The 20,270-nt window shown below is 36.8% G+C and overlaps 4 protein-coding genes across 4 annotated transcripts; 3 read left to right on the top strand and 1 right to left on the bottom strand.

Moving 5' to 3' along the window:
- Positions 1 to 3,906: 3,906 nt before the first annotated feature.
- Positions 3,907 to 4,992, top strand: LOC18051540 (putative MO25-like protein At5g47540). Its single transcript, XM_006446792.2, has one exon. It carries the CDS (start codon positions 3,977 to 3,979, stop codon positions 4,955 to 4,957), a length of 981 nt encoding a protein of 326 aa, XP_006446855.1. The 5' UTR covers positions 3,907 to 3,976; the 3' UTR covers positions 4,958 to 4,992.
- Positions 4,993 to 5,100: 108 nt separating this feature from the next.
- On the top strand, positions 5,101 to 7,065 carry LOC18051539 (pentatricopeptide repeat-containing protein At3g26630, chloroplastic). The gene has a single exon (XM_006446791.2). It carries the CDS (start codon positions 5,193 to 5,195, stop codon positions 6,507 to 6,509), a length of 1,317 nt encoding a protein of 438 aa, XP_006446854.1. The 5' UTR covers positions 5,101 to 5,192; the 3' UTR covers positions 6,510 to 7,065.
- A 3,130-nt stretch (positions 7,066 to 10,195) lies between these two features.
- LOC18051537 (acetyl-coenzyme A synthetase, chloroplastic/glyoxysomal) lies at positions 10,196 to 16,465 on the top strand. The gene is made up of 18 exons (XM_006446789.2): positions 10,196 to 10,699; positions 10,816 to 10,959; positions 11,069 to 11,224; positions 11,321 to 11,443; positions 11,535 to 11,703; positions 12,211 to 12,293; positions 12,536 to 12,637; positions 12,722 to 12,810; positions 12,924 to 13,014; positions 13,414 to 13,527; positions 13,742 to 13,818; positions 13,915 to 13,993; positions 14,140 to 14,208; positions 14,320 to 14,495; positions 14,729 to 14,785; positions 15,019 to 15,109; positions 15,300 to 15,398; positions 15,821 to 16,465. The coding sequence occupies exons 1-18, from the start codon at positions 10,286 to 10,288 to the stop codon at positions 16,004 to 16,006; spliced, it is 2,319 nt and encodes a 772-aa protein (XP_006446852.1). The 5' UTR covers positions 10,196 to 10,285; the 3' UTR covers positions 16,007 to 16,465.
- Positions 16,466 to 16,905: 440 nt separating this feature from the next.
- Positions 16,906 to 20,117, bottom strand: LOC18051536 (eukaryotic peptide chain release factor subunit 1-3). The gene is made up of 2 exons (XM_006446787.2): positions 19,883 to 20,117; positions 16,906 to 18,567 (listed from the first exon to the last, which is right to left on the bottom strand). Exon 2 carries the CDS (start codon positions 18,526 to 18,528, stop codon positions 17,215 to 17,217), a length of 1,314 nt encoding a protein of 437 aa, XP_006446850.1. The 5' UTR covers positions 18,529 to 18,567; positions 19,883 to 20,117; the 3' UTR covers positions 16,906 to 17,214.
- Between the last annotated feature and the right edge of the window lie 153 nt (positions 20,118 to 20,270).

The following is a 20,270-nucleotide window of genomic DNA, read 5'->3' as shown; positions in this document are numbered from 1 at the left end:
TTATTTGGAAGAGTGTTAATATATATATATATATATATATATTCTAGAACTTACATTCATAATTTAATATTTATCACGCAAATTATATGTAATCTTTCTATGAATTTCGAGATAGAAAGCTCCTCTCTCATACGGATACGCTTGATGGAGAAGGAAGAATGCGTGCATTGAATTTGAACCATGAGATTATTCCAATGGCAGATTGGCAACAATCAATAATCAATTGCTTCAAGTTAAAACGCTTTCTACAATAATGTTTTTCTTTGTCCTATATGGCACATTAAAATTCCAGAAAAACCAAATAAAATAATCTCTTTCCTTTATAATATTTAAACAAGGACAAGATGAGGTTAAGTTGTTTTATTTAATTGATCATTTGTGTTTAAACGGTAGAGAAATAAAAAAATAATAATAATAATTTGTGGGTTTCAGATAGTTCACAATCTCCTCACAAATTATTTGTTTGCTATTAGACTAAATTAAAAAAAATAAAATAAACTTTTTATAGTGTAGAATTTGCCCCAAGGCATGGTTGAATGTTTTTTATTTTTTTTTCCCTACCTGAGTTTGAATTTTTAGGGCGATAGTGACCAACAAATTAATTTAAACTTTGTCTATACCGACCTTTTTAAGAAAATAATAATAGTAACTACAAGTTTGTAATTATTTTTCTTAGTACTAAAAATATAAGAAATTAAAGAAAAATAATAAAATAATAATAAAGTAATTGATGGTGTGTGAAGAGTTAGTGACGAAAAGAAATTATGTTTGATTTTAATTAAATTTATTTTTATCCTTTTACGCAATTCTAAGCTATAAATTAAAAAGAGTTTTTATGAATTAGAATAAAAAAATTTCTTGACGTTGAAGAGTCAAGAAAGGAGCCACATGCAATTTCCGACAAATTTAATGTTTTGGTGTCCAAATTTAAAGCTTTGGTGGCCAAACGGATGCTATTTGGAGATTTTCTTATTTCATGAAACGGTGGCCAACATGGTTGAAAACAATTAAAGGATTTGGTTGTAATTGTTTTCCCCATAAATTGAAGCCACTTCTTTCATTCAGTGTATCCTAAAAAGTAGAGAGCTTAGGTGAAGAGCTCTCTGAGAGAATATTCAGAGAGTTATCAATGAGAGATTTCAGAGAAAGAGATTATCTGCAAGTGAGTTCTTAGAAAGTTTGGGAGAGCGTTTGTTTGGTTGCTCAGTTGGGTTATTTGTAGAGGTGTGAGAGAATGTTTGTCTTAGGAAAAATGTTTCTTTCAAAATATGTGAGAGTAATAGATATATTTGGGTAATTACTCTAATTTGTAATCTATTAATTGTTAGTAAAATAATTATTCTCTTTTGTTTCCGTGGATGTATTTTATTGTCGAATCACGTAAAATTCTTGTTTCGCTTATTTTTTTTGTAAATATTTGGTGCGTATTAATTCTGCATTTGCGCAAAAGTAGTATCAAACCACAACAAATGACGCTTTTGTAGCACAAGTGGTATTAGGGAGCAACAACCGGTACCAGAGCACAATAAGTGGTATCAAAGCAAGACAATTGGTATCAGAGCCGATACTTCATACTTGCGATACGCACTGTTCATGAATATAGTGGAACAGACGATTCGTACTTGAGGTATACAGTTTTGTTCACGTATATGATAATATTCGTGTATATAATATTATTCACATATATGGTACTGTTCACAAATACGATGGAGCCAACAGTTACTACTTGGGTATATCAAAAGCATGTAGTATTGTTATGTAGATAAGTGCATGTCCAGGAAATTTCTGCTAACAAAGCTATCATTGTCTAAGGAGTCTAAGTTTTAAGTAAGATGGTTGTGACCTCTCCAGCCTTTCCTACAACTTTGTTGGTGCATTTTTCATACGAACAGACACAAAATAGACTATTTTTCTTATGTGTGAATAGTTGTTGAAATGGTAGTGTTGGTTTGCTTATTGCTAAAGGTATCAGTGTGCAAGTGTACACAACAAGTAATATAATGATGAATATTCAAATCGTCTCCACAGTGATTGATGTTATAAGATTTGTTTCAACAATCTTAACAATGCAATTTCAATTTAATTAAAATAAAATAATTAATGAAATTAATGAACTAACTAAATTAAAAAAAATGCGATAAACCAAATCCAATAAAGAAAATCTTAAGTCAAACCCAAAGATGTACTTAATGGGAAATGAGTAGCTTTAAATGCATTTCAATGCACAACCTAGCATACTTCCCTCATTCCGCCAAGAAGTACTTGTGAACTTTGACAATCCGTCCTATTTTGTTTAGTCATCACAATGAAAATACAAAAAAAATATATAGTAAAGACATCCCCTTTCATATGTTCAAGATATTTAATAATGGACATTGAGTTAAATATACTTATAAATTTATAAATAATGCTAAGGTTCTATCTTAGCATACTTGCAACTATAACACTTGTATAACACAAATAGTTTTGTATGTGAGACATAATAAATAGATTGGTCAAATTTCTATTAGTTAAGTTCTTCCAAATGACATATCATGATGACCAAGGAAATTCATACAACAATTGATGTCATCTTGAATAAATGTGTTATTTCGAGGCTTTATCATGAAGTTGGCAAGGTCAATAGCATTTGGATTTTAGTTGTAGGGATGACAATGTTACCTGTAAATTTATCCAAACTTGTCCATCAAAAGCTGCCTGCTATAGGTAATTTTGTGGGTTGCATGGGGGTTTACTATAATAAATTTAAATCCGCTCTGGGTTATCGGTGGGTTTTGTATTAACAAAAAAATTGTGTGGGTATCTAGTAACCCATAACTTTATTTTTTTATAAATTTAAATTATTAAAATTACACTAAAAATATTTAATTATAAAAATACATAAAATAAGTTATTGACAATCATTTATTGCTCAAGACCTAACCCAATCTTCTTAATTATAAAAAAAATAACTGTTGTCGCTAACTTGATTCACATCGTCCTCTCCACAGTATGTATGCATATATTTTTAAAAAACACTTGTGTAGCTATCAACGAAAAAACAATCATATTAGTTGAAATTAGTTTGTCTTAGATTTATTGGTTTCAACAAAAAATCCACCCAAATTTAGCTACTAATCTAACTTTTAATGCAGAGTTAATTGTATATTTGTATGCAGTAGTGAAAGTATATTTTTATAGAAATGTTAGATAAATCTATTTTTTTGGATGTTGTATTATGATTTTAGATGTGATGTTATGATTTGAAACAAATATGTTGTTGTTGCCATGGCTATGAGTTATAGGCAAAACCCGCTGACCTGAAATAAATGTGTTGCCACTGCTGCTATTGTGCGTTACGGGCAAAAATAGCTGCAGATTGCAGGAGAATTAATTAGTAACTGTTAAAACTTACAACGGGTGGATTTTTTTTGAAAAAATTAAAAACTTACAGTAGGTTGTAAATGAATTTAATAATTTAAATTTTTTATAAGTACTGATTTGATAATGACAAACCCGCTACGATCAGTATCCATTACCACCCATTACCACTCTAGTTTCAGGGGAAGCATAATTTTATTTCCCTAAATGGCAAACTCAATTTGTTAGATTAGAAGATGAAGATATCCTCAAAAGTTCTTCTGTGTAATTAGTCTTCACATGTCTTCAGAAATCTTCATCAAATTCTATAGTTAATAAATCGAGTCTTCTATTCGTGTAATCTTCAACTTCTTCAATATGCATGCAGAAATGCAGAATAAGACCATTCATATAGCGCCACGTGTCATTAGAATAAAGCATTCATATATCCTAAATGAATTAGAATTAAACACCGATTAGAGTTCATTACTAATTTTAACTCCTATGCAGATTAGGTAACTACGTACGTTTATAAACTGCTATATTATTTCAACTACCGGAGGAAAAACAGCACGGGGAAAAGCAAAGGAGAGAGCTTCGAGCGAGGGAATAAGTTTGCATTTTCGTCTTCACAGCCATGGTAGGGTTTGGCTTATTCAAGAAGAAAAAGATTTCGATTTCCAAAACACCGGCGTCATCGATTCAGGACTTGGAGAGAATCATCCCGGAGATGCGGATGGTTCTTTTCGGTGATGATGATGATGAAGTGACAGTTTCAGAGAGAGCCTGCGACCAATTGACGAACACGTTCTTCAGCGAAGGCCGGCTCCGTGTTCTAATCCTGTCCCTTCCAAAACTCGAGTCCGGCCTCCAGTTGGACGCCATTCACGTTATTTCAGGCTTGCAGAGACGAAGGGTCGCGGCCAATCCGTATATCGCTTCCGATTATATGGAAAATAATTTGGACTTGATAGACATTCTTTTATCTGGGTACCAAGTTGATGATCTTGCTCTCACTTATGGCGCCATTGCCAGAGGTTGTATTCGTCATCAGTGCGTGGCCAAGTACGTGTTGGAATCGGATCATATGAAGAAGTTCTTTGCATATTTGCAGAACCCGAGTTTCGAGATTGCCTCAGACGCACAAGCAACGTTTAGAGAACTCCTGACAAGACATAAGTCTACAGTTTCCGAGTTTCTTTCCAAGAATCAAGATTGGTTCTTTCAAGAATACAATTCCCAGTTGCTCGAATCCCCTAATTACATCACAAGAAGGCGTGCTGTTAAACTACTGGGAGATATATTGCAGTGCAGTTCAAATTCTGCTGTGAGAGACAAATATGTTAGCTCATTGAATAACTTGAGGGTCGTGATGAATCTTCTCAGAGATTCCAACAGACACATTCAGTTCGAGTGCTTCCATGTGTTCAAGCTGTTTGTTGGGAATCAGAGTAAGCCTCAGGAGATCATCCGTGTTTTGCTGGCGAATCAGAGCAAGCTTCTTCAGTTCTTCGGGGAGTTTTATCTTGATCGAGTGAATGATGAGCAGTTCGAAGCTGACAAGTCTCGAGTTATGAGAGAGATTATCAATACGACGAGTGTTACTGTTAAAAGCTAAATTGTTGTTATTTATTTGCTTGTAAATTCCATCGATGTAAAATGACTAAATTGTTCATCAATGAAAAGCTTTTTTGTTTTTTTTGACATTTATGCCAAAATTTCCCACATCACTAAAATGGGAAACATATCAAGCTTAATACTTATCAACTACTGCGAGCCAGCCCACAGTTCTTTAACAAGTGAGGTGAGGTGACATCTTGTATATAATATGTTCAAAGCTCTGAGACTGTACCATGGTGGTATGTCTTTCATACACACCTGACCCGCTTACCCACAAAACCCCATTACTCAATTCCTCCATCACAAGATTGAAGTTTGGTTATCAGGAAGCTCTGGTTTTACTCAGAAAGTGTAGAAATTTTGGTCAGCTGAAGCTTATCCATGCAAAAATCATTCGCCATGGTCTCTCTAATGATCAGTTACTAGTAAGAAAACTTCTTGACCTTTGCTCCTTTTATGGCAAAACGGATCATGCCCTTCTTGTTTTTAGTCAAATTCAGTGTCCACATGTGTTTACTTGGAATCTTATGATTCGGGCACTGACTATTAATGGCAGCTCCCGGCAAGCGCTTTTGCTGTATAACCTTATGATATGCAATGGCTTTAGACCCGATAAATTTACTTTCCCGTTTGTTTTTAAAGCTTGTATTACGTCTTTGGCTATTGAGAAGGGAAAAGAGGTTCACGGACTAGCCGTTAAAGCTGGGTTTTCGCGAGATATGTTCGTGCAAAACACTTTGATGGATCTTTATTTCAAGTGCGGGGATGTAAATGGTGGGCGTAAGGTGTTTGATAAAATGCGTGTTAGAAGTGTGGTTTCGTGGACGACGATGATCTCTGGCCTTGCGGCCTCTGGGGATTTGGATGCTGCCCGAAGGGTTTTTGAGCAAATGCAAACGAGAAATGTTGTTTCGTGGACAGCTATGATTAATGCGTATGTTAGGAATGAGAGAGCTCACGAGGCATTTGAGTTGTTTCAAAGAATGCTGCTTGATAATGTCAGGCCGAATGAGTTTACACTTGTTAGCTTGTTACAAGCTTGTACAGAACTGGGAAGCCTAAAATTGGGCAACTGGATTCATGACTTTGCTCTTAAGAATGGGTTTGTTCTAGGGGTTTATCTGGGGACTGCTCTAATTGACATGTATAGTAAATGTGGTAGTTTGGAGGATGCTAGGAAAGTGTTCGATAAGATGGAAATCAAGAATTTAGCTACTTGGAATTCTATGATTACTAGCTTGGGTGTTCATGGTCATGGGGAGGAAGCCCTTGCCCTTTTTGCCCAGATGGAGAATGCAAATGTTCAGCCAGATGCAATCACTTTTGTAGGTGTTTTATGTGCTTGTGTGCATACGAATAATGTAAATGAGGGTTATAGGTACTTCCGGTACATGAGAGAACATTACGGTATTTCACCTATTGAAGAACATTATACTTGCTTGATTGAATTGTATAATCGTGCCAAAATGAAAGATGAGGTTAGTGAAGAGCTGAACACCATATCAGAGGACCTGAATGAAAGAACAGCTGTAGAATTGCTAAGGTTTTGAACACCATGCTGGAAGAGTTGAATGAAAATACAGAATTTCTAAGGCTGAATAGCCTGCCTGAGAAACTGAATTTGAATACAGCAACAGCCTTACTAAGTACTGACAGCGGTGTTGCTAAAGCAGACAAAAGTTCTTACCTGCTTCCCAAGGAGTGACAATGCTTGGGTGTGTCTACATGCTATTTCCCTCAAAATATGTTCCAGTGCTTCAAGAGGGATGTGGATTGACTTCAACGAATCTTTCCTTATTCCTTAAGAATATTTCATGCCATACACTTATTATGATCATTGAGAAAGGAGCTGTATAGTGAAGTTCAGCCTGCAAGCAACACAATCCTTGTTCTTAAAAGCTTTGCAAGTAACATAAAGAAGATGTGGATTCCCCTTCTCTTTTTGCAGACTATTGTTTCGGAGGGAAGAGAATATGGTTCTGCAACTTCTCAATACATGTGTGATATTCTAGTCTGTTTATGTTTTTATTTAATTCTTCATACTATCATTGATATTGGAGATAGTTGCGATTCTTTATATTTTTAATTTTGCTGATAAAAATATGCATCAATTGGCTGTTCTGTACATGCTTTAGCTTTATTTATTAGCTGTAAAGTTAATTTACTTGATATTCTTTTTGACTTGTAAATCTTGTGGATTCTTCAACTGTATACAGAGATAAAAATTAATGAAAGACTTAAAAGCATTATTCTTAAAGGGGCTATATATCAATCTCCCAGGTGTTACAGCTTGAGGGACAAGTTATATGGAGGTTGCTGGTTGAACGATCTCATGTCATTGGAGTGGCTAGGTGGATTGATGTCTTAGTTTCTACAGTATGTAAAAAGAATTTTTAGCTTTTTCCTTTTTATATTTGTAATATCACCATAGTGGGTCTCTTTTTTGCAATCTTTTTATATTCCCCAGTTTATTCTAATGCTTTACTTCCATTGAGTTGGTGAAGTTTCCTCGGCTGTAAGGTCTTTATATAAGGTTGAAGACAAAAATGAGGTTTCATAGACAGATACATGAGCATACCTTATATTTCTTTTGTTTTTATTTTTTTCTGTTGACTTACAGAACATGTCGTTTTCGGTGGAAATGCCAATGAAAGTGTCTGATCATTGCAACTATCGAAATTATACTGTTTCTTGTTGTGTATGGTAGTAAATGTCCTGGTGTGGTGAGAGGCTGTTGATATTCTAGTGCAGAATCAGAGTGAGAAGCTTTATCTGGCCAGAAACTATGGAGAGGTGGTCCAGTGCTAACAGAAACTATAGGGATGGTCTTCTGTGCCACTATCTGTTCAGAGATGGCTCTGCTCAATATATCTTCCTTGATTTGGCGGATGAAGGATCTGTTGTTGTGAACCGATCACTGTCTTTTAATACCGAATCAAATATGCATATATGTGCTTCTTCGAATGGTTTGCTTCTGCTGTCAAGTGTTAATGGCAACTTGCTCAGATATAACCTCTTCAATCTTCTTACCGAGCAGTGTGTTGTTCTTCCCCAACCGCAGATCACTAGACGAAGTATTGGAACTGGTTTAGCTTTTGATGGTTTCCACTATCAAGTTGTATGCATTTTCAGCAGTGAAGGTGATAGAAGCATTTCAGAACCGTCATCATCATCTGCTCCTTCTGGTGCCAGGGGCGGTCGGCTTATACAGATGGAGATCTTCTCATCTGAAACTGGCATATGGAAACGACACTCCCCCCCAATTCATCTACCATCTGATCTTCCGAAGCTTAGCACAATCCCTCTCTTCTCAAACGGAGCTATCCATTGGGAACTGGGTGGATACTTGCTTATGTACTATGTCAACAGTAGCTACTGTAGGCTGATTGAACTGCCAAACTATCCCCAAAAGTGGTCCTGTAATTCACTGACTTTTGGGCAATGTCTGTGGGAGGCTCAAGGGTATGTGCACTACTGCTACACTGATTCTGAAGGAATTCACACCTGGGTTCTCCTCAAGGAAGAGGATCATCAATACTATTCCAGCTACTACCACTACGATCGCGACAGGTACCAGTGGAAGTTAGCCCACACTGTCACACACCAGTACTTGATGTGTCAAAATCCTGAGATCTTTCTCCGAATGGGACGGAGAAACATTTACTTTATACAATGGGAGCCATACTTCATATCACCATTCGCTTACATTCAAAGCTTTCAGACACTCTACCTGAGGCTACCAGGGATGATTGTCTCTTACAATTTGAGAACCCAAGCTTTGAAGGAGGTCTGCTCTTACGAATTTCCAGACTCAAACTTCCACTGCTGCTTGCTCGTCGCCGTTGTTCATAGCTCAAAGGACGATGCTCGAGGAGGACACGCAAAACCAGCTGGGGCAATTGGAAATGCGGTTAGTTTGCCTATAACGGATGCACTAGAAAAGCCAACAAAATCAAAATGAGTTGCACCTCTATTTTTCGTCTTGAGATACTGAAAAAATTTTCAAATCAAAAGAGTTATTGTTACCCTTTAATCTCGGAGCTACCGTGATTTTAAGTTGGATATAAAGTAAAGAGTTGAATGTACTGTATATGAAATATGATCAATTAAATTAGATTATGTTTGTTGTCATGAGTATGAAGTATGATGAAGTATCCATTTGGATGGAGCGATTCTATTTCTCTAAATTGTTTGGCCGGCCAAACACGTCCACTTTTTTTTTTTTTTTAATTACATAAGACTATTGTTCAAGATTATAACTCGTATACATGAAACTACAATTAGAGAGAAGACTATCTTCGCTTAAATTTAAGGAAGAAAATTAAACTCCTACAATACTTTTATGAGAGTTCGAACTACTACCCTCACACACATTTTCAAGCAAGCAAGCATCGTTGCCAAACACGTCCACTTGTTTTGATTGAATTGCTACCACTCCTGGTAATTCAAGATCTAAGGGAGTTCTGTTTGAATTAACGAGCTATTGAGTCCTCTTTTCCAAAATTTAATTTACTTTGAAACTTTTATATCATCACATATTGGACTGGACCAATAGTGAAAGTGAAACGGTCATCACCGCCAACGACAACAACAAGAAGAAGAAGAAGAAGACACGACCATTTTTACGTGGACATAAATCGGCTTCCAGCATCGTAATCATCGCTACACAAAATAAAGAAATAAATAAATAAAAAAAAATTGAACATCTAATTCCAGGTTTCTTCCCCTTCACATAAATAAAACTGGTCACCGGTTCTCCCTCAGTCCAGCCCTTTCTAGACCGGCGCGTGCGTGTAGCCACTGCCAAAAAAATTCCCACTTTCTCAAAAAATGTTTCTCTTTGAATCAGTAGTCGATCGATGCGTGCTGCGATGGTACGATAATAATTGTTTAATGTCCCGGCAATTTTGACTTTCTTACTATAAAATGTTTTCTTTTTGACTTTTCTCTTCTTTCCTTCCAAACGCTACACGCTAATCCGCCACCTCTCCTAGCTTTGCTTGCCAAAAAGCGTAATTGTCGTAATTAGTGTTCATTATCTTATTATATCTATATATTTATATATGATTTGTACAGGTGATAGAGTTATGAAATAATAAAAAAATTAAGATATTAAAAGACTTTGAGGATGAGAAATTAAAAAAGCTTTGGGTTGCGTTCAAAAACTACTTGCGATAGACGGACTGGAAGTAGCATGAATCACTTATTTGAAATTCAATTAATGTTCTTGCTGCGTAATAAGTAATAACTATATATCATTAAGTTAAAATTTAATTTAAAAATAAAAGAAAATAAAAACTATTTGTAATTAGGAAAATTATATAAGATGATTATGGCCTGTCAACCCCACGTCGATGGACATTATTATTATTATTATTATTATAATAATAACGTTTGTTTAAGCAACCTCGGAGTTGGAGGAGGAGCCAGCAGAGGCAGCACCGTCGGAGCTTCATCCTATTCAAAACCGTTGAAATTAATCAGACAGTCGGGCGGCGGCGGCGCTGTGGTGATGGCATCATCTGGCTGCAACAACAATAACGGAAGCAATAGCAAGAAGATGAAAACAGAGAGTTTCTTGAGGCATGTGGAGTCTTTGGCGAGTTTCCCATCTGGGGCTGGTAAGATCTCTCGGTTCAGCGCTGTCATATTGGGGGAAGCTCTCTCTTCTGAGGAAAATGATATTGTTTTACCCAGTGATGATTTCTCTCGCCAGGCTTTGGTCCCTTCGCCCCAAAAGGTTGCTCCTTTCCCTTTTCTTTTGCATTTTAAATAAATTTGGTTTCACATTATTTATTTTCTTTGTTCCTGACTGGCATTTGCCTTTTTTTTCGGTTGTTGTTGTTATTGGGTTAGTATTTGGAAATGTACAAAAGGTCTGTTGAGGACCCTGCTGGATTTTGGGCCGATATAGCTTCGGAGTTTTATTGGAAGGAGAAATGGGGTCAGCGAGTTTGCTCTGAGAATCTTGATGTTAGGAAAGGCAATGTCAAGATTGAGGTACTTAAAAAATGATATTCTCCCATCGAAAAATAGAACTGGGAATTGATCAAAAAATGGTATTTCTTTTATGCTAATAGGAGGTTGGTTTTCTTCTGCATTTTGGCAGTGGTTCAAGGGTGGTATCACCAACATTTGCTACAATTGCTTGGACAGAAACATTGAAGCAGGATTGGGTGACAAAGTTGCCATTTACTGGGAAGCCAATGATCCGGGTGTTGATGGTACTCTTACATACTCCCAGCTGCTTCAACAAGTTTGCCAGGTCTAAGTTATTCTTTTTATTCTACTGATTAATTGATTTTATCTTGGTTTTGTGAGTCAATGCCGAGGCTGATTTTATCGGATCTTTACTACACAGCTTGCAAATTACTTGAAAGATATTGGTGTTAAAAAGGGTGATGCTGTTATAATTTACTTGCCCATGCTTATGGAACTCCCCATTGCTATGCTTGCGTGTGCTCGAATTGGTGCAGTTCATTCGGTAATTATTGGTTATATTTCTAGTTTATCAATGTTTCTACTTGGTTATTTCTGAAAGATTTGCATTTCAATTGGCTTTCACATGCCTTCAGGTTGTCTTTGCTGGATTTTCTTCAGATTCTCTTGCACAGAGAATCATGGACTGCAAGCCAAAAGTTGTAATTACTAGTAATGCTGTTAAGAGAGGTCCTAAGGCCATCCACCTCAAGGACATAGTTGATGCTGCACTTGACGAATCTGCCAAAAGTGGGATCTCTGTAGGTGTGTATTTTAATGTCATTGCTTTCTTAATTAGAACAACAAGATATCTCCTGTCATTCATGTGAAGTTCACTAAGGAAGTTTACTAAGCAATAGACCTTTTTAGTAAAATTTTTTTGTCTTTAGACATAATGTTAGGAATAATATTTATCAAACTGGTCCTCTTTAACCAGGCTGCTATACTAAGGCTTGAGATCACTTTATTATGCATTGTTTTGCTTGCCTTATCTAACAGCTTGCCACTTGCCAAACTGATTGAACAAAGAAACTAAAACGGCTTGCATGCCAGATTGAACTTTCTTGGGTATTAGCGAGTCCAATCCCTATATTTTTTGACTTGCTGGCTTGTTCTGGTCTCGAATCAGCTTGACTTCCCAGAGTGGCTACTTTCACCAACTATAATAGCCTATCCATTCAGAAGCTACAGTGACTTATCAGTAGAAATTAATCTCGTACTACAGTTCTCTCCCATCATAACTGCTCATTTTCATTTTTCCCTTCTGACCAGATGTATGCTTAACCTATGAAAACCAATCGGCCATGACAAGGGAAAACACCAAATGGCAAGACGGAAGGGACATATGGTGGCAGGTTGGTATTACATTGCCATTCCTCTACCATGAATGGTAGAATGCTTCTACTTCTAATTCTTGCAGTCTATTCCGTGATGTTCTTATTTCATGCTATTACTGCATGGTAGATAAATTAATTTCTTAATGCAAGATGAAAATCTTTTGATATATGCTAACTGAATGGCTTTAGGCTTGACGAGTCTACCTGTTATGTTTCAAGATAGAGTTTATGTTTGCTAACAAGTGATGAATGTATACTAGGATGTTGTCCCTAAATATCCAACTAAATGTGAGGTAGAATGGGTAGATGCTGAAGATCCTTTGTTCTTGCTTTATACTAGTGGGAGCACAGGAAAACCAAAGGTACTTGTTGGCCTTAGTTTTAAGTTTTTTTTTCTTTCTTTCTTTATCTCTTTAGTTTATGCTAATGTAGATTTTCCAAAAAAGGGTGTTCTCCATACAACTGGAGGATATATGGTGCACACAGCAACAACGTTCAAGTATGCATTTGACTACAAGCCCTCTGATGTCTATTGGTACTCTTCAGACTCAGCTCATACTGAATGTTGTAACTTTCTCTGTTTAAAGCTGCTCAGTGATCTGTTGATACATGATGAGACTTAAAACACTTTTCATTTTTCTCATACAGGTGTACAGCTGACTGTGGTTGGATTACGGGGCACAGTTATGTCATGTATGGACCCATGCTCAATGGAGCTTCTGTAGTTGTTTTTGAAGGGGTAATGACCAAAGAACTCATGAACATAGTTTAATAAAGTTCACTTGTACGATGGGAAAGTGGATTATAAACTGATAATTTTAAGTGTGGGACTAGGGAAGACAGTTTTCAATAGGCAAGATGAAGACATACATAATTTATAGAGTTTATAACCAAAAGAAAGAGCATTCTATTGAAGACTGTTAAAATTCATCTAAATATGTTGTTTTTAGGTGTTTACTGTTATTGTAATGCCGCAATACTCAGTAATACTGTACCTTATCAGTATAGAACTTTTTATTAATGACTGTAATCATAGAGAATAAATTATGAGTTCGCTATGTTTTGGTTCTAAGTTCTGATTCTGAAGAAACTGAGTGGCATCATTAATAGTAGTGATGCTTCATTATGTTATCTGCAGGCTCCAACTTATCCTGATTCTGGTCGCAGTTGGGACATTGTTGACAAATACAAGGTGACAATATTCTATACTGCACCGACCTTGGTGCGTTCTCTCATGCGTGATGGCAATGAGGTATGAAATTTATCTAATTTTACATGTGAAAAATCTGTGGCTTACTTGGGGTTTAAATCATTTACAGCAAATTTTTTTAATCATGATAAGCGACTACTCAATAATACCTATCCCAGTTACAAGTGATCAGAGAAGGAGAGAAAAATTTGAGGAGTTTTTCTCAAGTTACTTTTCATTAATTTCATATTCACGTCAAATATTGTTGATTATGCAGTATGTTACCCGCTACTCCCGCAAATCCTTACGGGTCTTGGGAAGTGTAGGCGAGCCTATAAATCCAAGTGCATGGAGGTCTTTAGCTCTTCTTTATTTTGTCTTATGCAGAAGTCAACGTGTGTAAGCATATTTCTTTAAAAGAATTTTCTAATACCCTCCTGTTTCTTTTAGGTGGTTTTTCAATGTAGTTGGAGATTCAAGGTGTCCTATCTCCGACACTTGGTGGCAAACTGAAACTGGTGGCTTCATGGTAAGTATGTTTTCTTCTGTGAATTTCCCAGGTTGCACATACTTTCTAGAAGAAATTATATGGTGATTTCTCTGCTGTGTATGCACGTTGCTGTTTCTCCATGACAGTAATCTAATTAATGATATTTCAACCCTGCTACCTGGCAGATTACTCCGTTACCAGGTGCCTGGCCGCAGAAGCCTGGTTCTGCTACGTTTCCTTTCTTTGGGGTTCAGGTCTGAGATGAAAAACCTTTTATTGATCTTACCATCTAATACGTAAGTTATGTTCTTTGCTTTGATCATTTGCCCTTTTTCTATCATTTTCTTCTTTGGATCCAACTGTAGCCTGTCATAGTAGATGAGAAGGGTGTTGAAATTGAAGGCGAGTGCAGTGGGTATCTTTGCATAAAAAGCTCATGGCCTGGTGCATTTCGGACTCTTTATGGTGATCATGAAAGATACGAAACCACTTACTTTAAGCCATTCCCAGGATATTATTTCACTGGTGATGGCTGCAGCAGGTAAGCTCCTACTAGTGTTGAGAGAATCATTGATACGTAACCACTGTTTTATGTGATCTTGATTTAGGATTCGCATGCTATGTTTTGGTGTTTGATCTAATCCGTTGAAAGTGAAGTGCCCATACCTTGGAAGTGTATATTAGGATTCGCATGCTATGTTTAGGATTTGCATGCTATGTTTTCTGTAAAGTGGACTGTGATGGTTAGTTTTGTTCCTTGGATCTATCTTTCAGGGACAAGGATGGATACCACTGGCTCACCGGACGAGTTGATGATGTCATCAACGTTAGGTAATTTTTAAAATTTTCAGCTTTATCAGCTGTCAACCCATTTGCTTTGAACAAACTTGCAAAATGAGTTATCATTGACTAACCAGTTTAAGCTGTCAAACTATGCTATGCATTCTCACTCACGAGTCATACACATGTATGTCTGAGGAACGTGTTGCATGCCTATATATCTATCAGGATCTTTTTGTATGCCATTTTTGCTGTCTTTGAATGATGCCCAATGATGTTTGCAGTGGACATCGCATTGGCACAGCAGAAGTGGAATCTGCTTTAGTTTCTCATTCCCAATGTGCAGAAGCGGCTGTGGTTGGTGTTGAGCATGAGGTATACTTCAGGCATGTGTGTGTGTGTGTGGGGGGGGGGGGGGGGGGAGAAAATGGGAAAAATGGGGATTGTACAGTTGATAAAGTGACTTCTGTTCTTGCAAGTTTTCATGTTTAAAATAATTTTAATTGATGCAGATGGTTGTGTCCTACATATCTAATAAATAACTTCTACATTCTGTTGCCAATAGGTAAAAGGACAGGGTATATATGCATTTGTTACTCTTGTGGAGGGTGTTCCTTACAGTGAAGAACTCCGGAAGAGCCTTGTTCTTGCTGTGAGAAAACAGGTTTTTGTCTAACCCAATTGTCTCCCCAGTCTGAAGACAAGCCTTTCAAAAGCATATAAATATGTTGTCTGGATGCTGATCATTGCATTCTTACTGCCATTATCAATCATATCGCAGATAGCTGTTTTCCCTTTTTAAGAAAATTCCTCAACTGGACCTATAAACTCTCATACTACCTAGTTATTATAGTCAAAATCAATTCATGTTTATCCATGAAACAATTGTCTTGATCTTTTCGTCTAATAAGAGCTGATCCTCCATGCTAATTTGAGTTCTGACAAATATAATGATCTTTGAAACTGTTGGAACATGCAGTTCGTCTAACTGCATGTTGAATTTTATATTGCTATAATAGAGAAAAGTGCCTGTATATTCATCAATTAGAATATAAACTGAAGCTTCTTGATCGTTGCACATTTCAGATTGGAGCATTTGCGGCTCCGGACAAAATCCACTGGGCCCCTGGCCTTCCAAAAACTAGGAGTGGAAAGATAATGAGGAGAATTCTGAGAAAAATTGCTTCCAGGCAGTTAGATGAACTGGGAGACACTAGCACACTTGCAGATCCAGGTGTGGTCGATCAACTGATTGCGCTTGCTGATTGCTGAAGATCCTAATCTGCATTTTTGTAGCGCATCCATCAGTACCGTGTTTATTATAGTTATTGTCCCGGAGCATAAGTTACCATGAGCAACCGCTATTCTTTTTCATTCACACATTCTGGTCCCTTTTCAAACTTTTTCGTTTCAACTTGTGTCGTCAATAAAATAATTCGAGCTGGTTCTGTTCATGTTCTCTATTTACTTCATTCTCAACACGTTAAATTTCTTTAATGCATGTTTGGTTAAAGGAAATGAGAGGAGAGGAGAGGAGATAGAAAATAAGGGAAAAAGATAGTCAATTTGGTTTAACATGAAACCGTCTCTTTATCCCTTATTTCTTTTCCCTTTCCTCCTTTCCTTAACATTTCTTCAAATCATAACATACCGATAGGGTGTTAGGAACTTGTATCACAATACTTTTTTCCTTTACATTTTTGCCCTAATATTAATGGAAATTGGGTTCGACATCGCTTGTGATATATTGTTAATGTTATTGTTTATTTACGAACGTGTTAAAACCCAACACGAGATTTTTGTTGCAGTGTTCCAAAAGCTCATTCTGAAAATCTTGGAAACCACGAGTGTAGTATTCGACCGCATATAATAATAATGTGGTTAGGAGTGCAAAGTGAAAAATCGCAGTATTCATGCGAGTGAAAAATGAGAACCTTGAAAATGAGAAAAATTTTAGTGCAATAAATCATCTAGCGTTTCAGCAAACCTAAATAGGATCAAAATACAAGATTGTGGTCTGATCAATAGACGACTCAGACAATAACAACTTCATACCTGCGGGCACAAAAGAATCATTCACAGTTAAAAAAAAGTGATCAGTCCACGAAATGCTGCCCAAATTCAAATCATAACATAGACAATAATCACTATATTACAAGTTACTCAACATATCATCTCAAAAACAATGTAAATTCATGATATGGAAATTGGAATCACATTAAACACTTGACTGCCCGGAGGACGACCGTATAATCCTTAGCATTTTTATACACCCACCTGTCTGTTTCAGCAGCAAAATTAAATGAATATAGATGTTGATTAAATCAATCTCATATCCAACAGATGGGCAGCCAAAATATGAAATAGTCAAAAGCAGTAATATCCCAAATTATTTTTTAGGAATCTCACAATGCAGTAGCAACAAAAATTCATCACACTTCGTACAAACGTTCACAGATCCTTCTGCTAGCTTTTTGTTTCTAATCAGAATCCTCATAAACACCTCCATCGTCAGATAGCTCATCATATGATCTTATGTCAAGCTGGTAGCGAAGTATACCACCAATTCCACCAAACCCTCTGCAAAACTGTGAGCCCTCCTGGGATTTGTTGGTAACAAACTCAAGCGTACAACCAAACTGTTTGTACTCATTGGCAAACCACTCGAGTAAAGATGTCTTTTCCTGAACCTCCAACTCAGCAGATGTGGCTGCATCGCGGAAGTTGCTCTGATCGGCCTCTTGGTCTCTGTTTAAGTGCTTTATGACAATTTCACCAGTAGCACTGTTTTTCAGTACATACCTATTGATATCCAGATTTTCCCACACAATAAGGATTTCTACAGCACCCAATTCCAGAGCCTTCAGAGTGTCATCAACACCAAACACATATTTTCCAGTGTCCTGACTAATCTCCTCAAAGTATTTTCCAATCAAACGTTTTTCTTGTATGAACTTCACATTTGATAAGATTTCTGCAGACAACTCAATTGCTTGGTTAAAACCATTTTCCCCACCATAAGAAACATCAACAACATTCAATATCTTGGCTTGTAAACGAGGATCAAACATATCAGACTGGCTCAGCTCAGTTTTGAAATCAGCAGAACCAGCAAGAATTAACCCAGACACATTGGGCTGACTGGTAGCAGGATTGATAAAGAACTGTGTAGCAAGCTCTGCTGTCTTCCTCACATAGTTGTGCCGTTTCTCCATCCGAAGACGAGCAAAGCGAAGAGCTGACTGCCCTCCTCTTCCATGCTTCTTCGGCAGATCAACAGTAAACTTATGAAGCACCTCTCTTGTGTTTCCACTTAATGTGCCAAATAGGGTGCCATTTCCATCCATGACAATAAACCCAAATTTATCATCAGATTCTAAGAGTTCATTCAAGGCTTCAGTGTGAAACTTGTTATCACAGAGATACAACGATGCATTTATAGGCTTGAAAGGCTCAAAGTCAATTGTCACTTTCTTTTCCTTGCCGTCGTCAGTAACAACTGTTCCAGTATAAAGCACCAACCCATTGGGAGGAACCTTGTTATATAGCTTCAGCCTCTGCTGAGCAGAAGTAATAGCAGCCAGAACAGACTGACGGTTGACCCTACTTTTAATGTTTGAAGCAGTTCCAAATTCATCACCAAGCATCTTCGTGACCCGAGAAATTTGATCACGGGGAGGCATAATAAGGGATATCATACTGGTTCCATTACCTCTTGCAGATTCCAGTGCCTTGATCAATTTTTTGATTTTCCATATCTCAATGTTCTTATCGGTTTCCTGACCATCTGACATTGTGGGTACTGGTTGAAACTGCAGAAACGGTGATATAATCTGATAAAGGGAAGAAACAAAATGTGCAAGTTTAGGTACGAGAATTTGAAATTACAAAAGTCCAAGAACAAAGCAAAAAGTATTTGAAATTACCACACTGTGATGAACCCAATTATATTAGCTATGATTGCATGTTAATCAACATTATCCCATGCAATTATGCATCCTTATTTTCAAGCAGAAGCAGAATCATTCAACACTAGCATAAATTAGTAAAAAGTTTAATGAACTAACCACAAAAAATGTTCTGAGCCCCATATCAAGCATAAATTCCATAAGAAACTATGAGCATAGTAAATTACTAAATACGAATTCTGATAAGAATATAAATTATAATATGTTCCCACAACCAAGATCTATTTAAAAGAGCAATAGAAAAAGATTTAGAAGGAACAAAAAATTAGACAATAGGTACAAAATTTCATTTTAATATGCAACGGACTGTAATGAAAGAGCTCATACTGAAAAATACACCAAAGCTATCCGGCATGAACATTAGATGAATAGCACATACCAGTAAATACAAGAAAATCTCTATAAGAAACCACAAAAACTGGACAAGGAACCAATCAAATCCACTTCATTGCGCACGAGCCGTTCCAGAACCAAATCAATAACCTAGTCCCCCACCACGACTAAAAATGCCATTCTTGAAAGGAAATTCAACTTTAATACAACCTTCAAAAGCCCACAACCAGAGTATTGAAACCATCTCTACAACAAATTCAATAATCGGGTTCTCTAGATGAAAAAGACTCTATACGTATATGTATATGTTCAAAAGATGACTTTCAACGAAAATCCAACAAGCCAAGAAACCACAAGCACAATCCGGCTAATTAATTAACACAAACAAACATTCATCATTGGGAAACCCCTGGTAAAGTGCGCGCGCACACAATTAAATCATGAAACAATGAAAAAGCAAGATCGATTAAAATTCATAACATGAGACAAAAACAAAAAATCTGAATTAAAAAAAAAATGCAAAGGAAGAGTGTTAAACCGACAAGATCTGAGCGTATTTCAGGATTAAATTTAACTCAGACAAAACAATAAGCAATTGGCGAATCAAATTTGATTACGTTAAAAAAATGGAAGTAAACGCGTGGAAACGAACTTCACAGATGCAAGTGAGGAGGAGCAGTGAATAGTATGTGGCTTTAATAAACGAATCGGAAAACAATCAATTAATCCATTAAAGAAAGTGAAAAAAGAAAGAGAGAATCGAATCAGCCGCAGATGAAACAGACTCGATGAGTAGAGTTGCTAAAAAATGAAAAGAAGAAGGAAGCATTGCGGTCTGTCGGTTAACCTAGATGAGAGAGGTAATCGGCGACGGCGCAGCAGCAAAAGTCGGCTTCTGTCACTCTCCTTCCTTCAAGAAAGACCTCCAATGACAAATCTCTAAAGGAGAAGAATCCCGTCCCTTGGCCGCAGGGTAGGGTTTTCCAATTGGGAACCTTGTTTTCCCTCTAATTACCGGGCCCACGAACACTACAGCCCACTGTTTACTAGTTTGCCTGTGTTATTCTTTTTTTTTTTTTTGCCTTTTCTTTTTCGTTTCTTGAAAATAGTCTCCCTCCTTTTGTCGGCATATTTTGGTTTTTCTGTTTTTACCTAAAAAAAAATGTTCAAGAAAAAAAAGGAAAAAAACCTGCTTTTCTGTTTTTACCTTCACATCCCAAAAAAAGAAAAAAAAA

Source organism: Citrus clementina, unplaced genomic scaffold (genome assembly GCF_000493195.1).
Source record: "Citrus clementina cultivar Clemenules unplaced genomic scaffold, Citrus_clementina_v1.0 scaffold_2, whole genome shotgun sequence".
In the NCBI taxonomy this organism is placed as follows: Eukaryota; Viridiplantae; Streptophyta; class Magnoliopsida; order Sapindales; family Rutaceae; genus Citrus; species Citrus x clementina.
The sequence above is the reverse complement of the archived record's forward strand: the minus strand, read 5'-3'. Positions and strand labels throughout refer to the sequence as shown.